The sequence below is a fragment of the Oncorhynchus kisutch genome, linkage group LG9, assembly GCF_002021735.2.
Source record: "Oncorhynchus kisutch isolate 150728-3 linkage group LG9, Okis_V2, whole genome shotgun sequence".
Classification (NCBI taxonomy): Eukaryota; Metazoa; Chordata; class Actinopteri; order Salmoniformes; family Salmonidae; genus Oncorhynchus; species Oncorhynchus kisutch.
The window spans coordinates 21186546-21213602 of record NC_034182.2 but is presented as its reverse complement, the minus strand read 5'-3'; the positions used below and the strand labels follow the sequence as shown (position 1 = coordinate 21213602).

The 27057-nt window shown below is 41.9% G+C and overlaps 1 protein-coding gene across 2 annotated transcripts; it reads left to right on the top strand.

Moving 5' to 3' along the window:
* The first annotated feature begins 10227 nt into the window (after nucleotides 1-10227).
* si:dkey-6n21.12 (schwannomin-interacting protein 1) lies at nucleotides 10228-26777 on the top strand. Of its 2 annotated transcripts, none has more exons than XM_020491277.2 (7): nucleotides 10228-10857; nucleotides 19009-19345; nucleotides 21457-21635; nucleotides 24019-24112; nucleotides 24269-24421; nucleotides 24669-24786; nucleotides 25517-26777. In XM_020491277.2, exons 2-7 carry the CDS (start codon nucleotides 19076-19078, stop codon nucleotides 25615-25617), a joined length of 915 nt encoding a protein of 304 aa, XP_020346866.1. In that variant the 5' UTR covers nucleotides 10228-10857; nucleotides 19009-19075; the 3' UTR covers nucleotides 25618-26777. The 2 variants fall into 2 exon arrangements, with proteins under 2 accessions (XP_020346866.1, XP_020346867.1); XM_020491278.2 differs by having other exon boundaries at nucleotides 10231-10857; nucleotides 24019-24100.
* Nucleotides 26778-27057: the final 280 nt, after the last annotated feature.

Genomic DNA, 27057 nt, shown 5'->3' with positions numbered 1-27057 from the left:
TAGTCTGCATAGATACCTGATGCCATCTGCAGAAAACCTGTATCTTTCATATAGATGGTCATCAGGGAAGGCCAGTGGGTCCAACCGGTCCCTGAAGACCCTTTCTCGCCTGAAGGCTCTCCTCAGCACAAGTGCTTCTTCATCCACCACATCTCGCACGAATGGGCATGCCATTGTCAGAGCAGAAAGGAACACACAATTTTGGGCCTTCATATAGGCTAGTGGCCACACCTGGTGCTGGGGGGGTGGGCAAAAGAGGGCGATGCCTTATAACGATGACTTGGTTGTACTGATTGCTGGGAAAATTCAAAAAAAACTTAGAAAGATGCCACCGTCCTGTGTGCTCACAATAAGAGCTCATATGTCATGGCTCACTTGACTTTACGAGAATATACCTAATTTTTATTTTGAGCTGTGTCATCTTCTTGGAGCTGGGGGAGGAAAGAAAAATAATGATTAATACATTTGTGTTACAGTTAGCATACAGTGTACATTGAAGGCATATCTCACCTCCCTCTCAAGTTTTTTTATTTCAAGGTCCAGTTTCCTAATTGTCCTCTTTTTTATTTCGAACTCCAGTGCAAGATTTTCCATCTTTTTCTTCTTGTACTGAATGTCTATGTCTGCCAGTTCTATTTGGCGCCGGAGGTGGTTGCCATACAACTTTCTGATAGCTTGTGAGCTCTGTGAACACAATACAATTAGCGCAGCTGGAATTTGGCAGGATGTGGTGTCCTTTTATTAATACGCACTATGTTGCCAGGCTGGTTTTCCCACTGTATAGCATCTGGGTCCTGTAAAAGAAATTAGATTTTTTGATTTTGATGAGGACTCCTCACCATTGTAGAGTAAATAGTACTTTCACAGTCTTAACATGATACCTCATGCCTTCTGGAATCCAGAGAGATGGTCTCCTCCTCATCATCGTCTCCATCATGTGCTGTTGCTGCTGCACTGGGGCCTTCACCCCATCACATTTAATCGGATTCATATTGAAGCTAGTAGACAAGACATGCCAGGCCTAGAGTATGCCTTTGATGGAGTACTCACTGGATCAGCATCGTCTGGTGCTTGTGCTGGTGGCTCTAACAGGAACACAGTGCTGCCAGACACTGCAAGGCAATAGGTAAACCAAACTCAGACAAAATTGATTCAATATGAATGTGGTTGTATCCCATGTAGAGATGGAAGGACATACCTTGAATGAAGCGGGTGGCATCTTGGGAGGAACCTATGCTCGTCTCTTTCCCCCCAGGGATCCCCTCTAAGACGGGCCTGCCTTTATTTAGCTCCAAGGCCATGTCCTCTGCTGGGGTAAGGTCAGCCTTTGGTGACCCACCACCCGTGCCTTGTCTGTGGGTATTCTTTTTCACTGCTAAAACAGTACAGACAATGTGTGAGCAGGCACCTTCTGGGTACAATATATGCTTGTGCTTTGTTAAATATTAGTCAGGGACCATACCATTCTGCAGAATGTTCTTGTATTTGATTTTGACCTGCTGCCATGTCCGTTTTGGCCCGTTCATGTTTAATCTACACACACACACACACACACATTTAATGGAGTCACACTGCAAAAAATTACTTGGTATTTTTGTCTTGTTTTCAGTAAAAATATCTAAAAATGTATCATAGCTTTATACAGTGTGATGGAGTTACTTTACACAATTTCACTCATATCTGCAGTGCATTTCAATAAAAAATTTAACCGTTTCATAATTACAGTACAACTGCATTTTTGGAGATGTGAATTAAATATTTGAATTGTAATTGTGATGTTTCAGCGGAGCGGTGAGTGTGTAATTGTGCACTACTTACGCATTCAGGCGGTCTGCAATACTTTGCCACGCTTTTTCTCTTTGCTTTATCACTGTGGCGGTGTTGCCTTTCTTCTTAATTATATATTTTACCTCCTCGTATGCCTCCATGAGGATTTGTGCTTCCGACGGGGAAAAGTACGCGGCTCTAGTTGCCATGGTAAATCAGTTAATCTGTGATCTGTGGCGGGGTCTATTTGAGTGAGCCGTGAGCGCGCACCTATCCAGGATTGGTTTCACCTGGCTTAATGAATCCGTGTCTGCTCATCCTGGCTTGGTCTTTGTGCAACCAATTAAGCCTGGACGCTCAGCTCAGCTGAGTCATTTATCCCGGATGTCTTAATTCTACTTTTGTGCAACAGGCCCCAGGGTGTGACAAGATGCAAAATATTTTTATTGTGAAACAAACAAGAAATAAGACAGAAAAACAGAAAACTTGAGCATGCATAACTATTCACCCCCCCAAAGTCAATACTTTGAAGAGCCACCTTTTGCAGCAATTACAGCTACAAGTCTCTTGGGGTATTTCGATATAAGCTTGGCACATCTAGCCACTGGGATTTTTGCCCATTCTTCAAGGCAAAACTGCTCCAGCTCCTTCAAGTTGGATGAGTTCCGCTGGTGTACAGCAATCTTTAAGTCATACCACAGATTCTCAATTGGATTGAGGTCTGGGCTTTGACTAGGCCATTCCAATACATTTAAATGTTTCCCCTTAAACCACCCGAGTGTTGTTTTAGCAGTATGCTTAGGGTCATTGTCCTGATGGAAGGTGAACCTCCGGCCCAGTCTCAAATCTCTGGAAGACTGAAACAGGTTTCCCTCAATGATTTCCCTGTATTTAGTGCCGTCCATCATTCATTCAACCCTGACCAGTTTCCCAGTTCCTGCCGATGTAAAACATCCCCACAGCATGATGCTGCCACCACCATGCTTCACTGTGGAGATGGTATTCTCGGGGTGATGAGAGTTGTTGGATTTGCGCCAGACATAGCGCTTTCCTTGATGGCCAAAAAGCTCAATTTTAGTCTAATCTGACCAGAGTACCTTCTTCCATATGTTTGGGGAGTCTCCCACATGCCTTTAACTAAGCTTGATGCCCTCAATCTCACACAAATTATCAATGAACCTACCAGGTACAACCCCAAATCAGTAAACACGGGCACCCTCATAGATGTCATCCTAACTAATTCGCCCTCCAAATATACCTCTGCTGTTTTCAATCAAGATCTCAGCGATCACTGCCTCATTGCCTGCAACCGTAATTGGTCTGCGACCAAACGACCACCCCTCATCACTGTCAAACGCTCCCTGAAACACTTCTGCGAGCAGGCCTTTCTAATCGACCTGGCCGGGGTATCCTGGAATGACATTGACCTCATCCTGTCAGTAGATGATGCCTGGCTATTCTTTAAAAGTGCCTTCCTCACCATCTTAAATAAGCATGCCCCTCTCAAAAAATGTAGAACTAGGAATAGATATAGTCTTTTGTTCACTCCAGACCTGTCTGCTCTTGACCAGCACAAAAACATCCTGTGGCGTTCTGCATTAGCATCGAATAGCCCCCGTGATATGCAACTTTTCAGGGAAGTCAGGAACAAATATACACAGGTAGTTAGAAAAGCTAAGGCAAGCTTTTTCAAACAGAAATTTGCATCCTGTAGTACTAACTCAAAAAAGTTCTGGGACACTGTAAAGTCCATGGAGAATAAGAGCACCTCCTCCCAGGTGCCCACTGCTCTGAGGCTAAGAAACACTGTCACCACCGATAAATCCACTATAACTGAGAATTTCAATAAGCATTTCTCTACGGCTGGCCATGCTTTCCACATGGCTACCCCTACCCCGGTCAACTGCCCGGCACCCTCCACAGCAACCCGCAGAAGCCCCCACCATTTCTCCTTTACCCAAATCCAGATAGCTGATGTTCTGAAAGAGCTGCAAAATCTGGACCCCTACAAATCAGCCGGGCTAGACAATCTGGACCCTCTCTCTAAAATTATCTGCTGAAATTGTTGCAACCCCTATTACTAGCCTGTTCAAACTCTCTTTCGTATCGTCTGAGATTCCCAAAGATTGGAAAGCTGCCGCGGTCATCCCCCTCTTCAAATGGGGTGACACTCTAGACCCAAACTGCTACAGACCTATATCTATCCTACCCTGTCTTTCTAAGGTCTTCGAAAGCCAAGTTAACAAACAGATTACTGACCATTTCGAATCCCACCATACCTTCTCCGCTATGCAATCTGGTTTCAGAGCTGGTCATGGGTGCACCTCAGCCACGCTGAAGGTTCTAAACGACATCATAACCGCCATCGATAAGAGACATTACTGTGTAGCCGTATTCATAGGCCTGGCCAAGGCTTTTGACTCTGTCAATCACAACATTCTTATTGGCAGAATCGACAGCCTTGGTTTCTCAAATGATTGCCTCGCCTGGTTTACCAACTACCTCTCTGATAGAATTCAGTGTGTCAAATCGTAGGGCCTGTTGTCCGGACCTCTGACAGTCTCTATGGGTGTGCCACCGGGTTCAATTCTCGGGCCGACTCTCTTTTCTGTATACATCAATGATGTTGCTCTTGCTGCTGGTGATTCTCTGATCCACCTCTATGCAGACGACACCATTCTGTATACCTCTGGCCCTTCTTTGGACACTGTGTTAACTAACCTCCAGACGAGCTTCAATGCCATGCAACTCTCCTTCCGTGGCCTCCAACTGCCCTTAAACGCAAGTAAAACTAAATGTATGCTATTCAATCGATCACTGCCCGCACCTGCTCGTCCGTCCAGCATCACTACTCTGGACGGCTCCGACTTAGAATACGTGGACAACTACAAATACCTGGGTGTCTGGTTAGACTGTAAACTCTCCTTCCAGACTCACATTAAGCATCTCCAATCCAAAATTAAATCTAGAATCGGCTTCCTATATCGCAACAAAGCATCCTTCACTCATGCTGCCAAACATACCCTCGTAAAACTGACCATCCTACCGATCCTCGACTTCGGTGATGTCATCTATAAAATAGCCTCCAACACTCTACTCAACAAACTGGATGCAGTCTATCACAGTGCCATCCGTTTTGTCACCAAAGCCCCATACACTACCCACCATTGCGACCTGTACGCTCTCGTTTGTTGGCCCTCGCTTCATACTCGTCGCCAAACCCACTTGCTACAGGTTATCTACAAGTCTCTGCTAGGTAAAGCCCCGCCTTATCTCAGCTCACTGTTCACCATAGCAGCACCCACTCATAGCACGCACTCCAGCAGGTATATCTTACTGGTCACCCCCAAAGCCAATTCCTCCTTTGGTCGTCTTTCCTTCCAGTTCTCTGCTGCTCATGACTGGAACGAATTGCAAAAATCTCTGAAGCTGGAGACTCACATCTCCCTCACTAGCTTTAAGCACAAGCTGTCAGAGCAGCTTACAGATCACTGCACCTGTAAACAGCCCATCTATCTACCTACCTCATCCCCATACTGGTATTTATTTATTTATTTTTCTCCTTTGCACCCCAGTATCTCTACCTGCACATTCACCTTCTGCCGATCTACCATTCCAGTGTTTAATTGCTATATTGTAATTACTTCGCCACCATGGCCTATTTATTTCCTTAACTTACCTCATTTGCACTCACTGTATATAGACGTTTTGTTTTCTTTTGTTCTACTGTATTATTGACGGTATGTTTTCTTTATTCCATGTGTAACTCTGTGTTGTTGTATGTGTCGAACTGCTTTGCTTTATCTTGGCCAGGTCGCAGTTGCAAATGAGAACTTGTTCTCAACTAGCCTACCTGGTTAAATACAGGTGAAATAAAAAAAAAAATAAAAAAAAAATAAAAAAAATATATATATATATATATATTTTCTTTAAGCAATGGCTTTTTTCTGGCCATTCTTCCGTAAAGCCCAGCTCTGTCTCAGCCTCCAGTATTTATGCTGCAGTAGTTTGTGTCAGGGGGGCTAGGGTCAGTTTGTTATATCTGGAGTACTTCTCCTGTCCTATCCGGTGTCCTGTGTGAATTTAAGTGTGCTTTCTCTAATTCTCTCTTTCTTTCTCTCTCTCCTTGCTGTCCCCAGTCCACCTGGCCGTGCTGCTGCTCCAGTTTCAACTGTTCTGCCTTATTATTATTCGACCATGCTGGTCATTTATGAACATTTGAACATCTTGGCCATGTTCTGTTATAATCTCCACCCGGCACAGCCAGAAGAGGACTGGCCACTCCACATAGCCTGGTTCCTCTCTAGGTTTCTTCCTATGTTTTGGCCTTTCTAGGTAGTTTTTCCTAGCCATCGTGCTTCTACACCTGCATTGCTTGCTGTTTGGGGTTTTAGGCTGGGTTTCTGTACAGCACTTTGAGATATCAACTGATGTACGAAGGGCTATATAAATAAATTTGATTTGATTTGTGGAGTGTACGGCTTAAAGTGGTCCTATGGACAGATACTCCTATCTCCACTGTGGAGCTTTGCAGCTCCTTCAGGGTTATCTTTGGTCTCTTTGTTGCCTCTCTGATGTAGGGGCTTCATAGCAAAGGGGGTGAATACATATGTACGCACCACTTTTCATTTTTTAAATATTTTTTTATATATTTGGAAACAAGTAATTTTTTTCATTTCACTTCACCAATTTGGACTATTTTGTGTATGTCCATTACATGAAATCCAAATAATACTTTTGCAAGACACTGCACATGGTAAGGGCTTAAGAATTTACATTTTTATAGTATCGACGCATAGCGACTCGAAGGAGAACTCATAGCAAGTCGGAGGTTAATTTCAAAAACTAGTTGGAGGCAAACTTTCACAATGCATATGTAATTGTTAATAGTAGGCCTACAGTAAATAGCCTACCTAAAATGTCAAACTATTTTGGGGCTACAGTAGGCCTAGGCCATAGCTGTAGCTTTCAATAATTTTTTATGAGTGTGTTGTTGAGTACCTCGGTCATATATTGAGTGGTGCAGCAGTATAAGGCACTGCATCTCAGTGCAAGAGATATCACTACAGTACCTGGTTCAAATCCAGGCTGTATTACATCTGGCTGTGATTGGGAGTCCCATAGGGTGTCACACAATTGGCCCAGTGTGGTTTGGCTGGAGTAGGCTGTCATTATAAATAAGAATTTGTTCTTAACTGACTTGCCTAGTTAAATAAATACATATCAATTTGTTGGACTTTCTGGCGTGACTTCTTGATTAGTATTCTGCCACCAGCACAAATTATGACATGTTTGTATGGTAATGACGAAACCTTCAAAATAAAAACATTGCAAAATAAATATTGTTTTAATAAGTGGTTACTTTTAATGTGTCAACAAGAAAAGGCAATAAGTAATTTATGAAAACAAATGTAAAATATGGTTCAGATTTTTTTGGGAAGACCAATAATGACAAAAAACTATGTTGACACTGGTATGTTGAGAATATTGGGCTGTAGAGAGAACTTTTTTACCTATCTCTGCTGAGTGGGATGGAAAATACTCAGTATGGTCTCTACTAACCAAATATGGTTTGTTTTTGAGAGGGACTGTGTCGCACAGCCTGCTGCTGGCTTTTCACAGGGCCCCTTCGTTCCCCACACCCTCCATAGCCACCCAATGCAATACCCTGTAATAGACTGTCCATCACAGGTGGCTGCTGAGGGGAGAACGGCCCATAATAATGGCCGGAATGGAGCAAATGGAATGGCATCAAACACCTGGAAACCATGTGTTTGATATATTTGTTACCATCCCGCCTACTCATTCCAGTCATTACCACCAGCCAGTTCTCCCCAATTAAGGTGCCACCAACCTCCTGCGCTGTACATGGGATACATATTGGCTTGTAGAGAGAAAACGTTTCTACCTGTCTCAGCTAACGTGGGGTGGCAAATACTCAGTAGGGTCTCTACTAACCATATTGGTTAGTAGAGAGCACCCCCCCCCCCCTATCCACATCGATGGGACAGTAGTGGAGAGGGTAGTAAGTTTTAAGTTCCTCGGCGTACACATCACGGACAAACTGAATTGGTCCACCCACACAGACAGTGTCGTGAAGAAGGCGCAGCAGCGCCTCTTCAACCTCAGGAGGCTGAAAAAATTCAGCTTGTCACCAAAAGCACTCACAAACTTCTACAGATGCACAATCGAGAGCATCCTGTCGGGCTGTATCACCGCCTGGTACTGCAACTGCTCCACCCACAACTGTAAGGCTCTCCAGAGGGTAGTGAGGTCAGCACAACGCATCACCGGGGGCAAACTACCTGCCCTCCAGGACACCGACACCACCCGATGTCACAGGAAGGCCATAAAGATCATCAAGGACAACAACCACCCGAGCCACTGCCTGTTCACCCCGCTATCATCCAGAAGGCGAGGTCAGTACAGGTGCATCAAAGCAGGGACCGAGAGACTGAAAAACAGCTTCTATCTCAAGGCCATCAGACTGTTAAACAGCCACCACTAACATTGAGTGGCTGCTGCCAACACACTGACTCAGCTCCAGCCACTTTAATAATGGAAATTGATGTAAAATATATCACTAGCCGCTTTAAACAATGCTACTTAATATAATGTTTAATACCCTACATTACTCATCTCATATGTATATGTATATACTGTACTCTATATCATCTACTGCATCTTTATGTAATACATGTATCACTAGCCACTTTAAACTATGCCACTTTGTTTACATACCCTACATTACTCATCTCATATGTATATGTATATACTGTACTCGATACCATCTACTGCATCTTGCCTATGCCGTTCTGTACCATCACTCATTCATATATCTTTATGTACATATTCTTTATCCCTTTACACTTGTGTATAAGGTAGTAGTTTTGGAATTGTTAGGTTAGATTACTCGTTGGTTATTACTGCATTGTCGGAACTAGAAGCACAAGCATTTCGCTACACTCGCATTAACATCTGCTAACCATGTGTATGTGACAAATAAATTTGATTTGATTTTGATTTGGTTTTGGAGGGGGACTGTGTCAAACAGCCTGCTTCTGGCTATATACAGTGGGGCAAAAAAGTATTTAGTCAGCCACCAATTGTGCAAGTTCTCCCACTTAAAAAGATGAGAGAGGCCTGTAATTTTCATCATAGGTACACTTCAACTAGGACAGACAAAATGAGAAAAAAAATCCAGAAAATTACATTGAAGGATTTTTTATTAATTTATTTGCAAATTATGGTGAAAAATAAGTATGCTCGCAAGGTGAGGTATTGAAAACAAGAGAGTGTCAAAAATGACAAAATGATCTCTTTATCTGAGCAATTGTATTAGCATAAAATAATATAATTGTCCCATTTCTTTTGTATACAATATAGCTCCGGATTTGGATTATTTATTTTATTCTTTTTTTGCTAATCTTTATCAAGCGTGACAATACTTTTTGACCTGACTCAACATGTTCCATATCGGTGCCCATCACTCATTTTATGGATTTATTCAATGAGTGATTCAAATGACTGAATGTATCATAGAGTGTCAGAGCAGGCATTTTTAATTGACACATTTCATGGAATGGGTGATTGAAATCAATGAATGTATCATAGAGTATGTCAAACCATGAATTTCTAAGCTGATACATTTCATGAAAAGTGGGGACTGAAATTAATGAATGTATCATAGTGTTAGACCTTGAATTAACTGACATTTTATGAAATTGGTGAATGTAGTAAATTAATGTGGTTCAACCTGCACTGTTTATTTTAAGTAGTTGAAATACTTAGGGTTAATCTTTACTATTTTCAGACAAATACTTAATCTACAGCCCAAAATGTCTTTGGTGATTCAAATACAGTATATTGCATTGTGGCCAATGGAATGGGCGAAGTAGACAGGGTATTTAGATCACAGCCCCCATGAAATAACACCATACATAGATTCTACGGACCCTAATGAGTAATCCAAATCCCACTTTTACCCAGCACATTGAATAGTTCTCTCTCCACAAGCCAATGTGTCTTTTATAGGCCTACAGTGTATTGCATTGGGACAAATGGACTAGGTAGAGTGGAGTGCTGCTGGGTATTTAGACCGCAGTCCAAGAAATAACCCCATATAGATTCTACAGACCTCACTGAGTATTCCCAGCCCCACTTTTACATCTGCACATATAATCATTTTTGCTCTACAACCCAATATTGTGAACATACCAGTCTGAACATAGACTTTTTGATAGTGATCAATGTTTTTAGAAGCACATTTGTAATTGTTTCCATATGCAAATGCAATACATAATTTATAAGCACAATACAAATAGACATGGATTCTAATGTAATATCTTTTGAATGAGTTATCCACATTGCAAGGTTTAGAAATGCAGGCTTTTATTTTGAAGGATTACTGATTACCATACAGAGTGACGTTATTATTTTGTGCTGCTGGCAGAATACTAGTCCCAAATACTACTAACACAAGGGGGAACATAACTTTATTTAGGCTTACTAACATCGTGAATTGTATTCTTAGTAATCATCTCCCTATTAATCAGAATTAAAACTTACAGAATCAAATCCTACTTTCTTCTACCATTTGAATTTCAGTAGTCTGTTAGAAAACTGAAATACGACACCTGGCAATTTTCGTTACTTATTCAGCCCGTCTCTCTCCACCCCTCCTCTCTGTGTCCCTACTGAAAAGCCGTGAAATTCCTGAAGGTTTACGCTTTTGTTTCGATTGTTTTGGCGCAAGAATTCGTGGATTTCTTGGATATGCTCGGCTACTAACCAGCTATAACATTAGGCTACTAAAGTACATTTGCCACTGGTTGTAACTTCAAAGCCGCGTAAACAAGCTTCCCATAATCTTGCAGTTCAACACCCTTCTCCCGTTACAGTGAGCGAGAAGTTGAGATAAAGGAAAGGGGAATGAAAAAAAGTGTGGAAACTCAGGAAGAAGGAAGGAGAATAAAGGGAAACTAGGAAGAGTTTTCGCTCAAGGAAGGGAGAAAGTTATGTGGACACAAGAATCCTCTCCTCCGGTTTGACAGCGCAAGAAGCTGTGATTTCTACTCCCCTGGGAAATTGGTAAGCGATTCCAAATAGATATTGGGTTACACGATCAACCACTGACTAACTAAACATTATGCATATAGGCTACAACTATTGATACGTGTCACGTGTTTGTTTTACTTCGCTTCTTCTCTAGGCTACCTCTTGGGCCTATTATCACTATATAGGCTACTGTTACTATGGCGTACATCAATCAGTCTTAAACACTTTTCCCTAACAGCGTTTACGTAACTGTCTTTATTTTCTATTTCAATTATATTCTGCAGTCTGTCTTGATCTATACACATTTCAGAGTGCAGTTTGGATAGCCACATAGATAGACGCACTGGTAACTGAGGCTGTAAGTTACTTACACTGGTACATTATAAAGTTGAAACGCTCTATATTCTGTTTCCAGGCATTCCATGTGTTACCTTACAGCTTAACAAAAACAAACTTTCTGAAACTCTCTCCTCTGTTGAACTCTAACTTCAAGTCGTCCCAAAATATAATCATTTGAATAATGTGGATAGCTTCTTTAAAGTAAAATGTTCTCCGTGCATATAATTGAAGTCGAAGGCCAACCGGTGCTTAATTTTAGCCGGATCCTGCCGGAACAGGATCACCTCCGTTTTGGACTGTTTTATTCCGGATCGTATTTGGCCGGATCCGGTACCTCTTGTGTCATGAAAAATAAGTAACTTTTTGCGATGTAAAAAATATAATAAAAGCGTTCAAAGTTCATTCGAGTTCCCTCTTCGTTAATCATAGCGCAAAGGGTTCTGGAGGAGCTGAGGCACTGTCATGTGTCAGTTGTGCAGAGGTAAGGACGGAGTCAGGCGCAGGACACAGAACTGAGTAAAATAACGTACTTTACTCGGGCAAATAAATCCATGCATGGATAACAAGCCCTAACACAAAAGACTAACACAAGACCAGGAACAATCACGCACAAAACATAATGAGAACCAGAGGGTTAAATAGGGAAATAATAATAACGTAATGGGAACCAGGTGTGTACAATCAAGACATAACAAATGGAAAAAAGAAACATGGATCTGTGGCAGCGAGAAAGCCGGTGAGGACGACCACCGAACGCCGCCCGAACAAGAAGAGGCACCAACTTCGGCGGAAGTCGTGACAGGCACCCATGATCAGTGGTGTAAAAAGTACTTTGGAAAAAATATTTTTAAGTACTATTTAAACTTCTTACAGCTAAAATCCCGTTAACAGGATCGATATGACAGCAGCCAGTGAAAGTGTAGGGCGCCAAATTCAAACAACAGAAATCTCATAATTAAAATTCCTCAAACATACATGTATTATACACCATTTTAAAGATAAAGGTGTTGTTAGTCCCAAAAAGGCTTTATGACGAAAGCAAACCATATGATTATGTTAGGTCAGCACCTAGTCACAGAAAAACAGCAATTTTTCCAGCCAAAGAGAGGAGTCACAAAAAGCAGAAATAGAGATAAAATGAATCACTAACCTTTGATGATGTTCATCAGATAACACTCATAGGACTTCATGTTACACAATACATGTATGTTTTGCTCGATAAAGTTCATATTTATATCCAAAAATCTCAGATTACATTGGAGCGTTATGTTCAGTAATGTTTTGCTTCCAAAACATCCTGTGATTTTGCAGAGAGCCACATTAATTTACAGAAATACTCATAATAAACATTGATAAAATATACAAGTGTTATGCGTGGAATTATAGATATACTTCTTGTTAATGCAATCACTGTGTCAGATTTCAAAAAAACTTTATGGAAAAAGCCAACACCATGCAATAATCTGAGTATAGCGCTCAGACACAAAAACAAGCCATACAGATACCCACCATGTTGTGGAGTCAACATTAGTCAGAAATAGCATTATAAATATTAATTTACCTTTGATGATCTTCATCAGAATGCACTTGCAGGAATCCCAGTTCCACCATAAATGTTTGTTTTGTAAAGTCCATAATTTATGTCCAAATACCTCCTTTATGTTCATGCGTTTAGTTCACAAATTCATGACGCACGAGCACTAGGTCCAGACGAAAAGTCAAAAAGTTCCATTACAGTTCGTAGAAACATGTCAAACGATGTATAGAATTAATCTTTAGGATGTTTTTAACATAAATCTTCAATAATGTTCCAACCAGACAATTCCTTTGTCTTTAGAAATGCAATGGAACGCAGGTCGCTCTCACGGGAGCACGCGAGACTGAGCTCATGGCATTCTGCCAGACCTCTGGTCTCACAGTAGAAGCCCCAAACAAAGTCATAAAGACTGTTGACATCTAGTGGAAGCCTTAGGAAGTGCAATCGGACCAAATTTACACTGTATCTTGGATAGGCAAAGAGTTGAAAAACTACAAACCTCAGATTTTCCACTTCCTGGTTTTTCTCAGGTTTTTGCCTGCCATATGAGTTCTGTTATACTCACAGACATCATTCAAACCGTTTTAGAAACTTCAGATTGTTTTCTATCCAACTAATAATATGCATATCTTAGCTTCTGGGCCTGAGTAGCAGGCAGTTTACTCTGGGCACCTTATTCATCCAAGCTACTCAATACTGTCCCCCAGTCATAAGAAATTAAGTAGTTTTTGGAGTATCAGTACTTTACTTTACTATGTATATGTTTGACAACTTCTACTTTTACTTCACTGCAATCCTAAAGAAAATAATGTACACATTTTTGCAATTACATTTACTTTTGATACTTAAGTATATTTAAAACCAAATACTTTTAGACTTTCACTCAAGTAGTATTTTACTGGGTGACTTTCACTTTTACTTGAGTCATTTTCTATTAAGGTATCTTTACTTTTACTCAAGTATGACAATTGTGGGCTTTTTCCACCACTGCCCCTGATAAATTGAAATACATTTGCCAAAGTTATAGAATAACTGCTGTCTGTTCAATGAAAATAATGAAATAATTCAGAATAGCCTACTACACCATGAAAATGCCCGTCATTTAGCCACAGAGGTCAATAGCGTCTTAAAAAAAATAGTCTAGCTGTGGATTGTGTGTAGCCCAATAACAATACATAGCCTAGAGTCAGGAACATGCAGCAAATCTGTCAGTGAACAGCATGCAGACAAAACAGGCCTTTCGCAATATTTCAAATACATTTGCGGGAAAACACAGGTTGGAAACCAAATGGCTCCTGCTGAAAAGAGAAGTCTCTAATCTGTCTGCTCTAGCCTAACAAAATATTTGATAAACTTCCAAATATTGTTTTACAAAGTAAAACGAGTGAGATATACAGTGTATTCGGAAAGTATTCAGACCCCTTGACTTAAAAAATAAATAAATTACGTTACATACTTATTCTAACATTTATTAAATTGTTTTTTCCCTCATCAATCTAACACACAATACCACATAATATTGGGGTGGCAGGTAGCCTAGTGGTTAGAGTGTTGGGCCAGTAACCGGAAGGTTGCTAGATTGAATCCCAGGCTGACAACTCTGTCGTTCTGCCCCTGAACAAGGCAGTTTGCCAACTGTTCCTAGGCTGTCATTGTAAATAAGAATTTGTTCTTAACTGACTTGCCTAGGTAAATTTAAAAAAAAATTATGACAAGGCAAAAACAGGTTTTTGGAATATTTTGCAAATTAATTACAAATATAAAATATAAATATCACATTTACATATGTATTCAAACCCTTTACTCAGTACTTTGTTGAAGCACCTTTGGCAGCAATAACAGCCTAGAGGCTTCTTGGGTATGACGCTACAAGCTTGGCACACCTGTATTTGGGGAGTTTCTCCCATTCTTCTCTGCAGATCCTTTCAAGCTCTGTCAGGTTGGTTGGGGAGCATCAGGTCTCTACCAGTGGCAACCCATCATTCAGGGCAGGTGGGGCTCCACATTTTTTGTGGGGCTTGCCTATTTTGCATGTTATTTTGGCATTAGTACGTGTCACATATCAGTTTGCAAACAATGTAAAAAAATATATATATATCATTGAGTTAATAAAGCCGCATACAAACATTTTTTGTTTTCTTGAGTAAGCTGCTCCAAAATTCAGGTGTTTCAGCCTAGCTCAGTGCTTTCTGTGGTGGTGGGGCAAGCCAGCAGAAAATAGGAGCATTGCGCCATGATTGGCTCAGTGTTCTGTCACTCATGGGGACACTACTTCACAGGCCAAATCTAAGTCCTTAGTAAGGGTAGACATCGAACATTTAAGCCCTTTGGGTCCTGCTATAGAGTTACATTAGAAGAGCCCTTCCAAGAAGGCTCAAGGTCATTGGCCACAGCTAGAATGACGTCAAATCACATTATATGTACAGTAGTTTGATTGGACTGATCATGTCAACATCTTACTTTCAAAATCTTAGCTAGCAGTTATCAACATGAATCAAGTCGACAATCTACTGACAAATCCTTTTTAATCCTTGTCATATGAAGATAAATAATGAAGAGAAATTATAGATAAAATGTATCGGTGCTCATCGGCCATTGGACATATACATTACACAACAAGTTGGAAATTGCAAATTAAACAATAAGTGGTTTGGAAAGAATCAGTGGCTAACTGCAAGCATTACAAAGCAACCGTCGCTCGCTCATTAATGTCTTAATCGAAATTACGGATTGCCTCTTATCCGCTTGACGTTCCCTTATGTCATAGTTTGTACATTTCAATTGTCAGTAGAAACCACATTTGTTTAAGCACGTCAGCCATATCAGCTATGTTTTATAAATGCAGTAAATGAGGCTGAATTAACTGTTTCACTGCCAGACAAGGCTCCGCTGATAGCCAGGTGTAGCAGTAGTAAGGTGTTGGGACTGCTGCTGGGACTCTGCTGTTGGGACAGCTTTATGTAGGCCCTAACAGTTTGTGGGAACCGTTTGTCACCGTTATAGTGTAATTAATGTATTGTTTAGTGTTGTGTTGTGTAGTGGCTTTGCTGGCATGCATTCCACATGTTTTTTTTGTTTTGTCCCACCTAAATGTACAAGCTAAAATCGCCACTGGTCTCTACAGAGATGTTTGATCAGGTTCAAGTCCAGGTTCTGGCTGGGACACTCAAGGACATTCAGAGACTTGTCTTGACATTCAGAGACTTGTCTCGTTGTCTAGCTGTGTTCTTAGGGTCGTTGTCCTGGTGGAAGGTGAACCTTCGCCCCAGTCTGAGGTTCTGAGCACTCTGGGGCAGGTTTTCATCAAGGATCTCTATGTACTTTGTTTCATCTTTCACCCTCAATCCTGACTAGTCTTCCAGTCCCTGCTGCTGAAAAACATCCCCACAGTATGATGATGCCACCACCATGCTTCACCGTAGGGATGGTGCCAGGTTTCCTCCAGATGGTCGTCCTTCTGGAAGTTTCTCACATCTCCACAGAGGAACTCTGGCACTCTGTCAGAGTGACCATCAGGTTCTTGGTCACCTCCCTGACCAAGGTCCTACTCCCCCAATTGTTCAGTTTAGCCAGGAAGCCAGCTCTAGAAAGAGTCTTGGTGGTTCCATCCTTCTTCCATTTAAGAATGATGGAGGCCACTGTGTTCTTGGGGACCTTCAATGCTGTGACACAATCCCGTCTCGGAGCTCTACAGACAATTTCTTCGACATCATGGCTTGGTTTTTGCTCTGACCTGCACTGTCAACTGTGGGACCTGATATAGACAGGTGTGTGCATTTCCAAATCATGTCAAATCAATGGAATTAACCACAAGTGGACTCCAATCAAGTTGTTGAAACATTTTAATGATGATCAATGGAAACAGGATGTACCTGACCTCAATTTCCAATCTCATAGCTAAGGCTCTGAATACTTATGTAAATAAGGCATTTCAGTTCTTTATTTTTAATACATTTGCTAAAATCTCTAGAAACCTGTATTTGATTGGTGTTGTGTGTAGATTGATGAGGGAAAAAAAAGTTTTATTCAAATTTAGAAAAAAACTGTAACGTAACAAAATGTGGAAAAAGTCAAGGGGTCTGAATACATTCCGAATGCACTGTAGGCTTTTGGCACGAACGCATCGGGCATCACCGGTGAGTGAACTGCGCATCATTGGGTGAGTGAGTGAAACTGAATAGCATTTTTAGGACTATAATTTCATCCTCATATTGTAGCCTACAATATGTGTCTCCACATACGTAGGCCTATGCTGTTGATCAAATCACATTTTATTAGTCAGATGTGCCGAAGTAGACCTTACAGTGAAATGCGTACTTACGAGCCCCTAACCTACAGTGCAGTTTAAAACAATATGGACAAGAATAAGAGATAAAAGTAAGAAGTAATTAAAGAGGAGCAGTAAAAATAACAATATATACAGGGGGGTTCCAGTTAGTTGAGGTAGTATGTACATGTAGGTAGAGTTAATTAAAGTGACTATGCATAGATGACAACAGAGAGTGGCAGTGAAGTGAACTTGAAGCTCTCAATCTGCTCCACTGCAGCCCCGTCGATGAGAATGGTGGCGTGCTCGGTCCTCCTTACCTGTAATCCACAATCATCTCCTTTGTCTTGATCACGTTGAGGGAGAAGTTGTTGTCCTGGCACCACACGGCCAGGTTTCTGACCTCCCTATAGGTTGTCTTGTTGTTGTCGCTGATCATCGGCAAATGTAATGACGGTGTTGGAGTCGTGCCTGGCCGTGCAGTCATGAGTGAACGGTAGTACAGGAGGGGGCTGAACACAGTGTTGTTACCTACCCTTACCACCTGGGGGCGGCCCATCAGGAAGTCCAGGATCCAGTTGCAGAAGGAGGTGTTTAGTCCCAGGGTCCTTAACTTATTGATGAGCTTTGAGGGCACTATGGTGTTGAACGCTGAGCTGTAGTCAATGAATAGCATTCTCACATAGGTGTTAATTTTGTCCAGGTGGGAAAGGGCCGTTTGGAGTGCAATAGAGACTGCATCATCTGTGGATCTGTTGGAGCGGTATGCAAATTGGAGTGGGTCTAGTGTTCTGGGATAATAATGTTGATGTGAGCCATGACCAGCCTTTCAAAGCACTTCATGGCTACAGATCTGAGTTACCTTAGGTTACAGGTTACCTTAGTGTTCTTGGGCACAGGCACTATGGTGGTCTGCTTAAAACATGCTGGTATTACAGACTCGGACAGGGAGAGGTCATGCTTGCAGTACACGTCCTGGTAATCCGTCTGGCCCTGCGGCCTTGTGAATGTTGACCTGTCTGTCTTACTCATATCGGCTGCGGAGAGCATGATCACACAGTCTTCCAGTACAGCTGGTGCTCTCATGCATGTTTCAGTGTTATTTGCCTTGAAGCGAGCATATAAGTAATTTAGCCCGTCCGGTAGGCTCATGTCACTGGGCAGCTCTCAGCTGTGCTTCTCTTTGTAGTCTGTAATGGTTTGCAGACCCTGCCACATCCGACGAGCGTCAGAGCCGGTGTGGTACGACTCGATCTTAGTCCTGCCTGTTTGATGGTTCGTCTGAGGGCATAGCGGGATTTCGTATAAGCTTCTGGGTTAGAGTCCCGCTCCTTGAAGCGGCAGCTCTAGCCTTTAGCTCAGTGCGGATGCTGCCTGTAATCCATGGTTTCTGGTTGGGTTATGTACGTACGGTCACTATGGGGACGACGTCATCGATGCACTTATTTATGAAGCCAATGACAGATGCTCCTCATTGCCATTGGAGGAATCCCAGAACATATTCCAGTCTGTGCTAGCAAAACAGTCCTGTAGCTTAGCATCTGCTTCATCTGACCATTCATCTGATGGATTTAAGGTCATTTTTATTGATCTCAGATTCTCAGTTTGTCAGTGTCAAAGTAGACTGTCATTTCGATCATTTCTATGGTCTTTAAAAAATTCTGCAAATGTCTCCAGTCATGTAAAATGATTTAGAATTGCATGAATGCTTTTATAAAATACCACATTTTTCCCAGACCCCATTTTTCCCCATGTGTGCAACTTCTGTAAGTGCCTCTACTCTACTGCTTTGTGTCACTACGCAAATGTGATGATATGCATGAAATGCTTTTTTTTTTTTCAGTACCTCAGAGCTCCCCAGGTCACCCCCGTCTCGCACTCGTTTTTGGTTCCAGCACCTCCTGATTTACAAATTAAGCACTGCCTACCACCAAGTAGTATAATATAGGTGTTATAACAGCTTAGTAACCAGTAGGTTGCTATGGTTCTTTATAACATGTTTATTATGTATTAATAGACAACTATATCATCTTTATCTTAGACAACCCTCCAACCCAGAGCGCAGTGAAGTCTACCCACGCTGGCACTCTCTCCTACTGACACAAGAGATGGAGGGAGAGAAGGAGAGAGAGAGGGAGCGGGGAGAGGAGAAAGAGAGCGACGAGACGGAGGAAGAGGAGAAACAGAGCGACGAGGCTGAAGAGGAAGATGATGAAGAGGATGATGATGAAGATGCGGAGGGAGCTGCGTTGGTGTGGCAGGAGGGGTCATACGGAGAGGATGACCTGGGCCTACCCATAATGCATTGGGAGGCGCTGAGCCTGCGCATCGCAGAGCTGGAGAAACAGGAAGAGGAGAAGAGAGAGAAGAAAACAAAGGTCAGAGGTCACAGTTGAGTGCTGGGGACAGGTGTTTTTGGACAGGTAGTGGAGAGTAGAAGGGGAGAGGAGTGAGAAGAAAGAACAAAGGTAAAGGGTCATAGTTGAATGCTGTCTGTTACTTATGGATGTGGGCAGGTGACACAGTTGTCTATTTATGGGAGAGAAGTGTGCATCTGTCAGGGACTCAGTGTTGTACAAAAAACATGGTGCCTGAATGCAATGTCAGGCACCTGCTCTATTCAGTGGCTAGTTTTGTGTTGAAAGAGACTACACAGCACTGCAAAACAATATGAACTTTACAAAAAATCCATTATAATTTTAGCCTTTATTTATCCAGGAAGTCCCATTGATGTCAGAATACCTCTTTTACAAGGGAGACCTGGCCAATAAGGCAGCTCATTAAAAAAACAATTAACTTACACACAGGAGAGGCTCTCCATAACTTGCTCTGTATAACTTGTGCTACCTACAGTCATGTGAAAAAGCAAGTACACCCCCTGGAAAGTTTGACTTTTTAGGAAGTATTTGGACAGATGGATATGTAATATTCACTTCAACACTATTGACAGATAAAGGTAACCTAATTTAACAAATGAAACTGAAAGATTATACTTTGCCATCATTTATTCATCGAAAGTCAACAGAAATGTAATTCCATAGTGTGGGAAAAAATAAGTACACCCCTAGCTTCAGTAGCTGGTGCTGCTCCCTTCGGCTGAAATAACTTAATGTAGCCATTACTTGTAACTGTCTATCAGTCTCTCATATTGACTGGAAGGATTTTTTCCAACTCTTCTTTACAGTACTGCTTCAACTGTGTTATATTCAAGGGATTTCTGGCATGCACGACCCGCTTCAAGTCCCCCCACAACATTTCGACAGGATTGAGAGCTTGGCTTTGACTCGGCGATTCCATAACCCTCCATTTCTTATTTTTGAGACATTCTGTTGTAGATTAGTTTGTGTGTTTTGGATCATTGTCCTGTTGCAAGATCCATGTTCGATTCAGCTTCAGCTTTTTGACAGATGGCCTCACATTCTCCTCAAGGATTCTCTGGTACAATATGTAATACATGGTTGACTAAATGATGGCAACTTGGCCAGGCCCTCAGGCAGAAAAGCAGCCCCAAACCATAATGCCACCGCCTCCATGCTTTACGGTTGGTATGAGGTTCTTCTGTTCAAAGGCAGTGTTTTGTTTTTTGCCAAAGATGGCGTCTGGCATTGCGGCCAAACAACTCCACCTTTGACTCATCTGTCCAGAGCACATTGTTCCAGTAGTTTTGGTCTTTACCCAGGTGTTGTCTGGAAAACGTCAGTCTTGTCTTGATATTCTTTTTTGAAAGCAGAGGCTTCTTCCTTCCTGACCTCCCATGTAGGCCAAGATGGTGCAGTCTCTTTCTGACAGCTGACTCATGCACTTCAATATTGATTGTAGCAAGAGAGGCCTGTAGATCCCTTGATGTAAACCTTGGGGTTTTTAGAGACTTCTATGAGCATCTTTCAGTAAGCTCTTGGGGTGAATTTGGTGGGACAACCTGTCCTAGGTGGATTGCCAGTGGTCTGGAATTTTCTCCAATTGTAGATGATCCGTCGGACAGTGGAACAATGTACTTCAAATTGCTTGGAAATGTATTTGTAACCCCTCCCAGACTCACAGGCATCAATCATCTTTCTTCTGGGGGCCTCGGATAGGTATTTGGATCTTTGCATGATGTGTTACAACACCCATATGGTTAAGACCAAACCAGACCAAGTTTATAATCTTTATGGAAGTCTGGACTCTCCCAAGGTACTCTTTAATGATTTCCTAATAATTTGCACCTGTTTTGGTGCCTGATCCTAATTTTAGCCATTTTAGGTGAAGGTAAAGGGAGGGGTGTTCACATTTGTTTCTGCATAACGAAACTGCATTTTGGTTTATTTTAATTGCATAACATTTTCAAAGTAAATTTTTTGTTAAATTGAGTTCCCTTTATCAATGAATGTGGTTGGAAAATAGCTCAAATATCCATGTGTCCAAATATGTTTAAAAAATGATTCAAAATAGACCACTTTCCAAAGGGTGTACTTACTTTTTCACGACTGTATATCTGATTCATCTCCAGTCTTCCAGTGTCCTTGAACGAGGTAAGAAATTGTCAGCAAGCCGGCCGGAGGAGAGAGAGAGAGGGAAGACGCTGTCCATGAACCGGCCAGGAGACAGGGAGCAAGGGAAGAGTAAGGAGAGCTGGGAGGACAGAGGCGAGGAGGACTGCAATAGCCGCGTGACAGCCCTAACCTCGCGGTACGAAGCACGGTGTCGTCTACGTAACATTGTGTTGTGATAGTGTTGTTAATGATGTACTAATAGTATAGTACCCAGGCTGATAGAATCATGAACAAATCCCACTTCTGACACCAGTGTAATGAAACCAAGGGAGAAGCATAAGGTTTGAGGCAAGAAGCGAACTCAAATCGAAAGAATTCAAGAAAGCTAGCTCCCTGGAGGAGTGGTATCAAATAAAAATTGATTGGTCACATACACATGGTTAGCACATGTTATAGCTAGTGTAGCGAAGTGCTTGTGCTTCTAGTTCAGCAATATCTAACAAGTAATCTAATCTAACAATTCCACAACAGCTACCTAATACACACAAATCTAAGTAAGAGAATGGAATAAGAATATATCAATATAAATATATGGATGAGCAATGACAGAGCGGCATAGGCAAGATGCAATAGATGGTATAAAAACAGTATATACATACACTACCGGTCAAAAGTTTTAGAACACCTACTCATTCGAGGGTTTTTCTTTATTTTTACTATTTTCTATGAAATAACACATGGAATCATGTAGAACCAAAAAAGGGTTAAATAAATCAAAATATATTTTATATTTGAGATTATTCAAATAGCCACCCTTTGCCTTGATGACAGCTTTGCACACTCTTGGCATTCTCTTAACCAGCTTCATGAGGTACTTGGAATGCATTTCAATTAACAGGTGTGCCTTCTTAAGGAGTTTCTTTCTTTCTTAATGTGTTTGAGCCAATCAGTTGTGTTGTGACAAGGTAAGGGGGTATACAGAAGTCCATATAATGTCAAGAACAGCTCAAATAAGCAAAGAGAAATGACAGTCCATCATTGCTTTAAGATATGAAGGTCAGTCAATATGGAACATTTCAAGAAGAACTTTCAAAGTTTCTTCAAGTGCAGTCGCAAAAATCATCAAGCGCTATGATGAAACTGGCTCTCATGAGGACTGCCACAGGAATGGAAGACCAAGAGTTACCTCTGCTGCAGAGAATATTCATTAGAGTTACCAGCCTCAGAAATTGTAGCCCAAATAAATGCTTCGCAGAGTTCAAGTAACAGACACATCTCAACAGCAACTGTTCAGAGGAGACTGCGTGAATCAGGCCTTCATGGTCAAATTGCTGAAAAGAAACACTACTAAAGGACACCAATAATGAGAAGAAACTTGCTTGGGCCAAGAAACACGAGCAATGGTCATTAGACTGGTGGAAATCTGTCCTTTGTTCTTGAGTCCAAATTTGAGATTTTTGGTTCCAACCGCCGTGTCTTTGTGAGACGCAGTGTGTGTGAACGGATGATCTCCGCATGTGTGTTTCCCACAGTAAAGCATGGAGGAGGAGGTGTTATGGTATGGGGGTGCCTTGCTGGTGACACTGTCTGTGATGTTTTTTAAATTCAAGGGACACTTAACCAGCATGGCTACCACAGCATTCTACAGTGATACGCCATCCCATCTGGTTTGGGCTTAGTGGGACTATCATTTGTTTTTCAACAGGACAATGATCCAACACATCTCCAAGATATGTAAGGGGTATTTTACCAAGAAGGAGAGTGATGGAGTGCTGCATCAGATGACCTGTCTTCCACAATCCCCCAACCTCAACTCAATTGAGATGGTTTGGGATGAGTCGGAAAAAGTGAAGTAAAAGCAGCCAACAAGTGCTCAGCATATGTGGGAACTCCTTCAAGACGGTTGGAAAAGCATTCCAGGTCAAGCTGGTTGAGAGAATGCCAAGAGTGTGCAAAGCTGTCATCAAGGCAAAGGGTGGCTATTTGAAGAATCTCAAATATAAAATATATTTTGATTTGTTTAACATTTTTTTGGTTACTACATGATTCCATGGCTGATGGCATTGAGATAGAAGCTGTTTTTTAGTCTCTCGGTCTCAGATTTGATGCACCTGTACAGACCTCACCTTCTGGATGGTAGCGGGTTGAAGAAGGCTGTGGCTCGGGTGGTTGTTGTCCTTGATTATCTTTTTGGCCTTCCTGTGATATCGGGTGCTGTAGATGTCCTGGAGGGCAGGTTGTTTGAACCCGGTAATGCATTGTGCAGACCGCACCACTCTCTGGAGAGCCCTGCGGTCGTGGGCGGTGCAGTTGCCATACCAATCGGTGATACAGCCTGACAGGATGCTCTCAATTGTGCAACTGTAAAAGTTTGTGAGGGTTTTAGGTGACGAGCCAAATTTCTTCAGCCTCTTTTGTGCCTTCTTCACCACACTGTCTGTGTGGGTGGACCATTTCAGTTTGTCCGTGATGTGTACGCCGAGGAACTTAAAAACTTTCCACCTTCTCTTGTAATCATGTTTATCAATGCCAGGGTAATTTCACTACTTACTAACCAAAAAAATTGTTTTCCTCATCAGTCTTTCGAATCAGATGAACCTCCAGCTGTGCTTCATCAATGACAGCGGAAGCGAAGAAGAAGATGAAGATACTGGCAAAAAGGTTAGTGTGAAGGTAAGCACACACACTCAAAAGGTAAGGCTGGTCATAGATAGAGTGGTACAGCTAGAGTGATGCAGGATATATCATAGAATTGTGAAAGACACTTGTTTTCTTGTATTCCAGATCTCAACCATAATGCCGTTTTTGTTTTGTTTCTGTCCTTTCAAGAATTCCAAAATTGTTGGTAAGAGCGGTTCCAGTGTGCAGGTGCGCCAGCAGCCCAAGTTCCCTGCCCCCCCTACAACCAAGAGCAAATCATCAGGCTTCAAGGCTGCACTGAGCGCGCTCAGAAACAAGCTGAGGACCGAGCAGAAACAGGAGGTGAGAGCGGGGGCGGAAGGAGGGACCTGAATCGCAAATCAACTCCTAGCCCCTACCCCCTCTGCACTCCTGTAGTTCTGAATGTATAGGATAGGCACTTGCTTCTCCTTGCCATCTGATACAATACCCATCATATCTACAGGAGTGGCTAGGAAGGAGGTTAATAGTACTGCCCTTGGGGTGCACAGAGTTTTGTTATTAGGTGTTCTCTTACATTCTGTTCTTCACTCTGTCCCCTGTGTCTCAGAGCCCAGCTTGTTGTAATCAGCTGTTGAAGAATAGAAGGCTGGACCGAAGTGACCTGCAAGCCTTCAGTCTCAAAGAGCTCAACGCCCACCAAAACTCTCTCAACAAGGCTATACAAGGTGAGTGGTCACTTAGATACTACACAGGATATATTGCATATGTACACTGAGTGTACAAAACATTGCTCTTTCCATGACATGGACTGACCAGGTGAAAGCTATGATCCCTTATTGATGTCACCGGTTAAATCAACCTCAATCAGTGTAGATGAAGGGGAGAAGACAGGTTAAAGACGGATTTTTAAGCTTTGAGACAAGTGAGACATAGATTGTGAATGGGCAAGACAAAAGACAAGTGCCTTTGAACGGGGTATGGTTTGAGTGTCAAGAACTGCAACGCTGCTGGGTTTTTCACACTAAGCAGTATCCAGAGTGTATGAAGAATGGTCCACCACCCAAAGGACATCCAGCCAACTTCACACAACTGTGGGAAGCATTGGAGTCAACATGGGCCAGCATGGAACGCTTTTGACACCTTGTAGAGTTCATGCCCCGACAAATTGAGACTGTTCTGAGGGCAAAAGCAGGTGCAACTCAATATTAGGAAGGTGTTCCTGTTTTGTATACTCAGTGTATATTTTAGATATAGGCAAATTTATATTTCACCTTTTTCAGCCAACAAGTGCTCAGCATATGTGGGAACCAACCTTATTATTTTACCTGTATTTCACCTTTGTCAAATGATCTGTACAACTGCATTTGATCTTACATTTTTGATCTGACATTTTGTTTGTGTTTGTGTGCCCGTGCCCGTGCGCATGTGGGTGTGTCTCTGTGCCTCGCCCATTAGACCTTAGCACAGAGCTGGTGGTTCATCTTCAGACTCGGGACCAGCTGAGGACAGAACAGGATGCTATGCTGCTGGAGGTACAGGACATGACATCACTCTGACGTCACCTTAGAACCCTGACCAAGATGGCTGCCATTATCAGCACAATCTAGAGCTATGCAGGTCTATGACAAGCCACTCTTGTGTATTATATACTCTATGGACGACACTTTCAGAAGGCCCATCACCATAGAATAATTCCAATCATTCTAAGTTCTACGGTCATCGTCTAATAAAATGGAATCCCGGTGTCAGAGATCAGGTCACAATCCGTCAATGACGGACACCGGTGCTTGAAATTAATGGACGAATCAAATCAATGTGAAGAGACTGCATCACTCCTAAATACTTTTTTGGATTGAATTGCACAGCATTTTGTTTTTATTTCCCAGTGAGCAAAACTGGTTGAAATGACGTCATCGAACCCAGTTTCACATTTATTATGACATCATATCAACCGGTTTTTCTCTGTGTTTTTTTGTGTTTTTATAAAGGGAAACGTGTATGTCTGGACTGTTAATGTTGTTGTATTGTAGTGTTTTAGGGGGAAAATAACGGTAATATTATAAGGGATTAATAAGCTGCTATTGCTACCCATGAATCAGTCTAGTTCAAATGTCCATTGTCATCCACATGTTGAAATGCAATGATCGTTTGGTAGCACATTATTTGAACTATACGTCATACGGTATCATAACAAATGTCCGAAGATTTCTTGTCATTGAGCGTTACGACGTAGAGTTTGAATAAAGTGTTACCGATTGTTTTTTATTCTTGTTGCCGGGACACGTTTCATTGTTTGTTTTGATTTCATGTTGCCGGGACACAGCTATGTCTTCTATTCTCGTCGATGTTTTAATGTATGCATGATGATCGTTGAATGAGTCAGTCAGAGAAAGGGGCATTACTAACCAAACAGACACACACAGTAATGCGAGCACAGCACAGCTCAACTCAATGACTTGGGTCTACTGAAATAGCAGGAAAAGTAAAGGGTATGGAATACTATATTAACCTGCATACTGTTGTAATATGACAACAATGTACCTACCAGCCGACCGACAAGATGCCTGACCAAGCCTCACTCGTTTGGTACTGTTGTCATAAAACACCAACACAAGAAGCATTGGGATTTTGTCCGGGTTACATGAGTTTGACGTCACTGTTGACGTTGTTTTATTCTACAATAATTTTGCATGAAATAAACAGGTTGTCAAGGATACATATTGTGTGTAGGTGTGCTAGTGCTGCTTTGTATGTATATATGTATGTATGTACCTGTATCTAGAGATGGATTAAGTGTACATGTACAGTAGCTATTTACATAATGTATTTAGCACAGATGTAAATTGTATACATTGCCGTCTGTGTGTGTGCGTGTGTGTGTGTGTGTGTGTGTGTGTGTGACTTCAGCCCTGGTTAGAGTTTGCCTTAGCCAAATGTCTAGATCAGCAGAATGGGAGGAAGAGAGGGGGACAGGGGGAGGGAGGGAAAGATAGAGG